We start from the raw sequence: 9326 nt of genomic DNA on the forward strand, positions 1-9326 counted from the left end.
AGACAAGTGAGACGCAGCCCTTCTGCCTGTGGGCTCTTGGGGATTTCACTTTCTGGACTTTGGGGGCCAGGGGACACACCCGTGCACAGTGCAGCAGAGGATGTATGTTTGAAGTGCTGAGGAGCATGGAGGAAGGAGGAATTTACTCCACCAGGTGGAGTGGGGAGATAAGAAGGTGGTATTTTAAGAGGGGAGTCTGAGCCTGGTGTTAAAGAGTTTGTCTGACCGATCACTATATTGCAGATAGGGGTATGACCCTGTGGGCTTTGAGACTGGCAGGTAGTCCAGTTTGTCAGGCACTTCAGTAACTATCTGGGAAAACAGATAAGGGTGGGCTGGGTGGGAGTTTGGACTTTCTAGCAACTCGGTAGGATTCGTGGTTTGCTGTGTCGGGAGTCTCAGTTACCAGTGAGGAGGAGTCTGTGCTGTGTTGTTCAGGAGGGCGGTTCTAGAACCCTGTGGAGTGGCAGTGGGAGCAGCGTGCCAGCCGTGCCCTTGACCCCGAGAGCCCAGTGAGGGAGGTGCAACAAACACCATGTTCTCACGTAAAGCCCAGGCTCACAGTAAACCCAAAAGCCACCGCTCATTTACCAGGTGACCTAGTGGTTTCCTCTCTCACAATATGGCCTGACTCTGGTATTAATCAGAAAGGTATCTGGATTAGCCTCCATGTAAGACCGGGCTGTCGCTTTCATGGTCCTGTTCTTTAAAGCAGCGCACGGGAGAGTTGAAGGTAGACTGAGAGCCAATAGACACTGTCCTCAGGGAGCCACAACTGATTGTTTTTAAGTGAACTAAATGCAGTCTGAAGCCCTCTGTTTTCAGATACTGTGTTCTTCCCCCAAACCCTGGTGCCTGCGCTAAGACAGTACGACAGTTAGAGGCAGTAATCCGAGCTCACGGCCACAGCCAGGCTGATTCACACCCTCTGTCCAGGAAGCAGGGAAAATGCATCTATGACAAAGCTTCACTTACTGTCAATAAAGAATTTAAAGGTGGCATTGCTTACGTCAAGGTGGGAAATGGTTTTTAAAATAAATACCGTTTAGGTCTTAGCTGCTTATTGAGAACTAATTAATTTTCTGATGTTGCTAAATAAAGAAGACATTAATGTTCTTGCCTGATTCTGTGTATAAAAATATTCCGTATGGATTATGCCTAATCATTAGGAGATGATAGATAAGCTTTGAATGTGTTACCCAGACAAGGTATTTTCTTTTCTTCTCTCAAGGGAGAGGTGGAGGATGTGCAGGAGATGCCCGCTCCAGAATCTACCCCTGGGAGTGTTTTGGCTGCAAATTTGAGTATTACTCTACAAGAGGAGGACAGAAGCGAGGGGAACAATTTACCATCCTCTTCCACTAGTGAGTCTGCACTGCAGTGTGATGCCGGCTTTAAAGAAGATGCAGGTGAAGACACAGCCTTACTAGGTAAGTGCCTTCCAGGTTATAAAACAATGTTGCTAGCAGTTAGGGAACAAAATGAAAAAATACATAAAATGCAGAAAAACATAAAGGAAAAATAGAAACTGTGATCCCACACCTGGAAATACCATTTTAACATTTTGATAAATAGCTTTCCAGATGTTTTTCTGTGTTTAATCACATATCATTTATGTGCTGTTAGGTAGCCTGTTTTTCTCTTAATGTGTGCAGCTCTTTTCTGTATCAATAGGTGCATGATTCTGTGTGGCTGTGTAGTATTACAGTTTAGATTCACTGTAATTTCTTTAAACCGCACCCTTTTGGCGACTTTATTTTTAACACTCAGAAATCACTGTGTAGGGGCACCTGGTGGCTCAGTCAGTTAAGCATCTGACTCTTTTTTTGTTTTGTTTTAATGTTTATTTTTGAGAGAGAGAGATCCAGCCCCACATCGGTCTCTGCACTGACAGTGCAGAATCTCTCTTGGGAATCTCTCTCTCCCTCTCTCCCTCCCTCCCCCCCCCCCCCAAGAGCTTGAGTGTTCTCAATCTCTCTCTCTCTCTCTCTCTCTCTCTCTCTCTCTTCCTCAAAATAAATAAATAAACATTGTTTAAAAAGTAAAAAAAAAAAGAATTTATTATGCATATACCCTCACCACTTAGATGTCTGATTATTTCTTGTCATTCTGAGAGAGGAGACAGAGTGAATTGCATTTTTTTTAATTACTAATGAGGTGACCTTCTTTTACATATTTGTTGGTCATTTTTATTCTTTCAGGAGTTGCCTGTTTCATCCTTATTTTTCTCTGGAGAAACTAATTTTTTCATGTTGCTTCTAAGAGTTCTTTGATCTTTGTCATATGTATGACATATATTTCTCCCCCAGTTTGTCTATCCTTTGACTGGTTGGTATATTTTGCTAGTAGAAATGTTTAATTGTTCTCTAGTCCCAACATATGTTCATGATTCTGCCTTTGATAGCATACTAACTTGGGAAGGTCTTCCTTATCTCAGGATTATAAATATATTAACCCATATTTTGCTAATATTTGTGGTTTTGTATTTTACATTTACATTTTTAATCCACATAGCTTAACGGAAGGTTTAACCTATTTTTCCCCAAAATGTTTAACCAGTTGTCCCAATATTTAGTGAATTCTAATCATTTTAGTGAATAATAATTATATATGTTTTGATATTGGCAAGGCAAATTCTTTCACCTTTATTCATTTAAAAACATTTCTGGACTATTCTGCATTTTTCTAAAAAATTAAAACTACTCTGCCGAGTGAAAATTTTTATTATAATCGAACTTATTTTAACTGGGAAGAATTGGTGCTTCCAATTTTGAATTTTTCCATACGGGAAGAGGAAACATATCTTCCCAAATCAGTAAAACTCAAACTGAATCAGTTTTATGTTTGGCTATGAAGCAAAAATAAACAAATACTAGAACTTAGGTTTTAAACCAGTAGCCAAGGACGAAGAGCACACTGTGGAAGAGAAGGAAAAACCCATTTCCAAGCATTGGAATGCAGAAAGGACATTCTCCCAGGCGGCTCCCTGGTTGCCTGCTGGGATGGACCACCTTTAGAATCCATCCCGTCCGGTTGAGCCCAAGTGCGTGCCAGTGTCATTTTTGCCATTGCCTTCAGTCTCCAGAAAAAAAACTAACTTTCCTTTCTCTAGTACTTGACCACCCTTGAGATAGTTAAAGGCCGATAAAGACTCTCCCTAAGCGTCCCCCACGTTTTCCTGCACTCTTGTTATCTGCCGTGCATTGGTCTGTCAGCATCTCCTCTCCCCTCTTAGAAGTAGGATATTATTATCATTTGAAATAGTGCATAGTGTAAACTACAAGTGCAAGTATACAACAAAAACAAGAAAAGATCAAATCCAAATGCAAGTTAATTAGGAAAATGCAAATTGAAATAGCAGTAAGATATCACTTTCCAGTGTTCAAACGAGAAAAAAATTCAAAAGACAGCTAACATTTATTGCTGGCTGGGATGCAAGAAATGGGCATTTCCATACATTGTGCTATAAATGTAAATTGTTATGGCCTTTTTAAAAAAATTTTTTTTTAAACATTTATTCATTTTTGAGAGACAGAGCATGAGCGGGGAAGGGGCAGAGAGAGGGAGACACAGAATCTGAAGCAGGCTCCAGGCTCTGAGCTGTCAGCACAGAGCCCAACATGGGGCTTGAACTCACGAACTGCGAGATTATGACCTGAGCCGAAGTCGGACACTCAACCGACTGAGCCACCCAGGCGCCCCCTGGCCTTTTTGAGTAGCCATGTAACAACATCTATTAAATTAAAAATACACAGTCTTTGAAGCTGATATTTCATCCTTGGAAATGTATTCTATACAAATAAAATCACCCCTACACACACACACACACACAAAAAGAAATAGTGCATAAAAATAAAAGTGGAAAAAGAAGCTAGGTTATAAAACAACAGGATGTTAGATACATTCTGAAGAAGCTGGGCCCACTCCCCACACCTGCCTTTTGTGTGTGTGTTTGCTTTCTTCTTTTTTGTTTTTTGTTTTTGTCCTTTTTTATTTTTAATTTCCAAGTATTTCTTCACGAGTAAATTGACAGGTAAATTTAAATGTTCATATTCTTTCCACCTTATCATTGTACCAATATAATTTGAGAAATATTAAATTGGAGAAATCTATTCTTTTTTTAAAAAAAAAGTTGAGAGAGAGAGAGGACATGCATGCACACAGGGAAGGGGCAGAGAAAAAGGGAGAGAGAGAGAAAGAGAGAATCCGAAGCAGAGCCCGACACAGGACTCAAACTCCTGAACCATGAGATCATGACCTGGGCCAAGAGTTGGACGCTTAAGCGACTGAGCCACCCAGGTACTCCCAAGAAATCAGTTCTTTTAAGCAGGCACTAGTACTTCCAGAATAAAATGTGGCTTCACTTAAAGTTGAGAAAACATTTACTAGGCTCTTTGGAGCAACTAGAAATAAAATGTGGAACTTACTAATGATAGACTACTCGCTAGAGACTGTGTTTCCCTGGTGAGTACTCCTTCTGTTGTCCAGTTGACCTTCTTGGCTCTGACTGTAGGTGAGTTGAAGTATTTGATTCTGTATTTAAGGAAGTACTCTATTCCTGTAAGAAACCTTCTGACTTTGAACCACCAGTTCCTTTTCCAAGATAGTTTAATGTCTCTGTGCCCATGTTTCATCATCTGTAAAATGAGCATAATAACATCCTAATGCTTACCTCACAGAGTCACATATATAACACAGGAAATGCTCTCTGTTGTTTTTGTGGGCAGTGACACCACCATCATCATCATCAGATGTCGTCATAGCTGTCTGGTTTACTTTTGAAAACATACACTAGTTCACCAACTAAAAGACTGCATCCTTTTTTTAATAGCACCATGTTGGTTAAAGTAACATTGGTTAAGCTAATGTGAGAAAACTTCTCACACTCTGTGTGAGGAAGATGTTTGTATAGTTTTTTTGCTCTCTGGAATGAGTTGCCAATTTTACATGTAGGTTTTATGTACATTTTTTTGTAATTTGTTGCTTGAATTATAGTCTCCAAATGAGTCACAGTGCTTCTGTAATTGAAGTTTAGAATATGCTAAGTGGCTGACATTGGCTTTTGTTGCTTCATTGTAGAAATGGGCAGGAGCGACCTTGAACATGGAAGGCCCATCTCCTAGCACACATCCTGGTGACCGCGTCACGGACAGAGCTTTGACTTCAATTAAAGGACTTTTTTTTTTTTTTTTTTTTTTTTCAGCACATAGTTTGTATATTTGAAAATAATGTACATTCTTTTACCTTTCAGGTTCTGATTTGATACACAAAGGGCTAAGATATTTTATTCTTAAAGAGATGTTTTGATTAGTCTTAATATATTTATCTACTAAAATATATCATTTATGATAAACAGTATGTTGTTTTGGACTATTACAGAGGAGACCACTAGGAAGGCCCTCTAAAGGGGGTGGCAGGGGGAGGTTTTTCTGAATACTACTAGACTAGCTACCACGGTACTGTACAAATGGGATTTTGTTTCTCAAGGATGGCTATAGACTGAGCAACTGAATTTAGACTAGTGGAAGTGGAATTGTATAATTCACTTCAGTTATTGATCACGAGTTTTCCTTGGAGGAAAGGCTTTTCTAGAGCATTAAACTTATAAATGAGATCTGAGAAATCTACAGCTTTCTCAAACCTCCATGTTATTATATAGACTTTGAAACCTACGAACACCTTTTTATTGTTCTCTCTTTGGAATTATAGGAAAAGCGTTAGGTGACTTTAGGATTTGCATTTTCCCTTTTTAATCCCTAATTGCTTGTGATACCTTAAAGGAGAGGGAAATTTGTCCATTTTTTCTACAAATGAAAAGCTAAGATCCTTCATCACACATGAGCAGTAAGTTCTTCATTGCCTTAAGGAAATCGAGCAGGCAGAGTTTTTTGTAAATGATGACTGTATTAGTTCCAACTACAATTTAATCTTTACAATTAAAAGGATGGAGAACTTTGTTTCTGTTACAAAGTAAGCAGTTTACTTGATTGATTTAAAGATCATGATCTCGTGTAATCATCTATCCTTTTTATTCTTGGCTGTTCTCACTTGTAGGTTGAAAGCGGCAGGTGAATGTAAAGCTTTTGGAGACTGCACTCTTAAATTTTATAAAATTATTAAGTAAAAACGCACACTTTCTGCTCTCCTCTCCCTTCTTGGAGGTGGAAGTTGAGGAGGGTGAGGGAGAGTTATTTTTTTAAAACTTGAAACTGTTGTCCTTTGTTGCTTCTAAGTTAGTTGTGTGTATCTTTATTTTGTGAGTAAAAATAAAGGTCTGTTTGGAGTTTTAAAAAATATAAGGAATTCATTCTTAACAGCTGCATCTAAGTTTTGTATGGCTCTGTTTTCTTTTTTTTCCTTCAAACTATTTGTTGCCCTTGGATTTTAGCCACTCATAGTGAAACATTTGGTGAGTAAACAGTTTTGCTGGTGTAAATTCTGTGGCCAGATTCAACTTGAGGAGCTACTGAAGTAGAAAAGTTGACTGACTTTGAGCTCTCATTGACAGCCTCAAAGTAGGTTTCCTTAATAGCCATTATCTTTGTGGTTCATTGCAAATAGGAAAGTATGTCCTTGATTCTGTACCAAGTAGGTTTTTTGCTGTTTGTATTTTAAGATACATACTTGGGAGACATACTTTAATTAATAATTCTTTCCAGTATCCAATGAAGCAGACTTTTAAAAAGAATATCATGACAGATCAAGCTAAATTGTTTGATAATTACAGAAGTATGATTTCTTCATTAGCAGCTATCAGATACAGCTTTCCATAATTCAAATGTTTGAACACTAAACTGCAAATTCAAGAGATGGGAAGAACTATAGTGGTCTGGTCTCATCTGCAGAAACATGTCTTTAAAAATAATTTTTTTGTTTATTTTTGAGAGAGGCAGAGCATGAATGGGGGAGGGGCAGAAGAGGGAGACACAGAATCCGAAGCAGGTTCAAGGTTCTGAGCTATCAGCAGCTCAAACCCACAGAGCAGTGAGATTCTGACCTGAGCCAAAGTCGCTTAACTGACGGAGCCACTCAGGCACCCCTGGAAACATGTCTTTAATAGCAGAGAAAGGAATTACCAAGAAAAAATAGAGAACTGCAACACTTTGAAAGCTTCCTTTGATAGGCTTTTTTTTAGATATAAATATGATAGAAAAGGGTCAAATATTAGAATGTTTGCTGAGACATGAAATTGATAAAATGCTACTCAGAATATGGGAATGTAATGAAGAAAAGGTAAACCAGAGAGATTTGGTTTAAGGTTAGTCATATTTATGGCAGCAATCATGTTCCCACTAACAATTGTCATAAAAGCCATTTGTTCACAATTACTGTAGAAAGTTTTTTTTTTTTTAACTTTGAAAGTCCCAGGCAGCATGTGAAAGAAGCAGTTTGACCATGAACGTGAAGCACTGTTGTCAGTCGCCTACCCAGGTGCTACTTCTGGGTTTCCCGCTAGAACACCACAAAGGGCAGGAGGAGATGTGCAAAAACAGGGCACCTTGGACAGGTAAACTTCCTCACACGCTGAAGTCTGGGGGATCTTGAATATAAAAAGCCTCTCCTGAGAGCTTGTCTCCTGCAGTCACTGAGGAGTGATGACAATAAAAGGCCGAATTGCAGTGTGCCCATCAGCAGTTTGCTCTCTGTGGGGCACACGATGACAAAATCTCCAGAAGCGAATCACTGGTCTGACCTCAGTAACCTCAGGATTGAAGCTTTGCACTTGGGCAGGCTTTCTCAGGGGGGTCTGCTCTTCCCAAAGAGAGCTGATATTTTTAGAAGAAAAAATAATCAGTGAATTGAAGGCATTGGATCTTAAACTGAGTAGTAAATACCTGTCTACATACTTTGCAGTCTACTTGCTGCATCAGGGACTGCTAGAATCAGAAACAGAAATAGGCCTTCAAGAACAGGTGTGTTCCCACTGGGATGAAATACCCAGTGTAACCAAATTCCCCAAGAGGATAGCTTAATTGGCAAGTTTCTTCTTTTGAGCACATTAAAGTTTATTTGCTCAGTGAAGGCTGAGCTTAAATCAGTATGTGTATGTTATTAACGAGAACCTGAGGTAATTACATGTTTGGTCAAAAGCAGTCTCTTTGAGCTCAGCCTAACCCAATTTGTGATTTACAAAGCACAGGATGCTGGCCTGAACCAAAGTGAGTCTTATATATAACATACACTGTGCTTCTGTGACGCAACAACCAATTAGAAAAGCCACCTACGCCTTTCCCAGTTAATTTCGCTTTTGAAGTTTTAAAAACATTTCATTTTAAAAGATACTAACGTAATTCTTATAAAAGTGAAATTTCTACAGTGTAATCAGCCATTTAGCTAGATTTGCCTTTATTCTAACAGCAAAGTAGAAGTTGTAAATTGAAAAAGGTATATGGATCACATTAATTCAGTCCATTTTTTTTGAAGAGGTGTAAGCTTGTATATTATGGGCTAATGAGAAACCTGAGAACACCAGCACTTTTGTGGGGCTTGGCTGCATAGGTATTGGATCCCAGGACTGTGTTTTTGGAAGCATTTTAGGGATGGATTTCCTGATCAGAACAGTAGTGATTGCATAAAAACGACAGACCAGATATAAAGTGAAACCAACAAAATGGTCTTAGTACCTAGGTAGAGTGTGCAAGAATTTTAAAGAATACATAAAAATATGCGTTAGTTTTCCAGATATCCTTAAAATGCTAAAGTGCTGCCCTTCAAAATATTATTTAAAATAAGCGCGTGAGCCATCGCTTTCCATGAGAATCATTACAAGATAAAGTAGTGGTACACACCACTTAAAATTGTGGGAAAGTGTGTACTCTGTAAGAAAGGTGATAACTGTTTCTTTAAAGTTGTTTAAATGTATAAACACTGCTAAAAGAATTAAAGTAGTTGTATTTTGGGATCTGATTAATTTTGAAGCATTTTTTCTTTCTACCCTATGGTGTAACTTAGTGCTGTCTTTTTACAGGTGATTTGAAGATACTACAACTAGAAACCGGAACTAGAAAACCCAGAGAATTCAAGATATGTTATTTTTAACATGGCAGTCAATTGAACTACACTTAAAAGTTGATTACAGTTATTGAATCCCAGGACTATAGTTGATTTCAGGTAAACTTTCTTCTACTTTTAAACATGTTTAATGAAGAACCTCTTGCTGGTGTTTAAATTTTTTTAATATTCATTTTTGAGAGAGAGAGAGAGAGTGAACAGGGGAGAAGCAGAGAGAGAGGTAGAGTCAGAAGCAGGCTCCAGGCTCTGAGCTGTCAGCACAGAGCCTGGCTGCTGTTAAATGTGAACCTGACTCACTTTTGGGGGAGGGGAGG

General features: G+C 38.8%; 1 protein-coding gene and 1 non-coding gene across 2 annotated transcripts in view; both read left to right on the forward strand.

Annotated features, from left to right (window-relative positions):
* RNF149 (ring finger protein 149) overlaps positions 1-9326 on the forward strand; it is a 36720-nt gene that overhangs the window by 23629 nt on the left and 3765 nt on the right. The window contains exons 6-8 of the mRNA XM_047851863.1: positions 1232-1430; positions 5080-7507; positions 8969-9111. Of these exons, the coding sequence (XP_047707819.1) occupies positions 1232-1430; positions 5080-5123 (243 nt within the window). The 3' untranslated portion in view covers positions 5124-7507; positions 8969-9111. The remainder of the gene's footprint in view (positions 1-1231; positions 1431-5079; positions 7508-8968; positions 9112-9326) is intronic.
* LOC125163168 (small nucleolar RNA SNORD89) lies at positions 7585-7699 on the forward strand. Its single transcript, XR_007151325.1, has one exon. It is a non-coding gene; the product is annotated as a small nucleolar RNA SNORD89 (small nucleolar RNA).

Source organism: Prionailurus viverrinus, chromosome A3 (genome assembly GCF_022837055.1).
Source record: "Prionailurus viverrinus isolate Anna chromosome A3, UM_Priviv_1.0, whole genome shotgun sequence".
Lineage (NCBI taxonomy): Eukaryota > Metazoa > Chordata > Mammalia > Carnivora > Felidae > Prionailurus > Prionailurus viverrinus.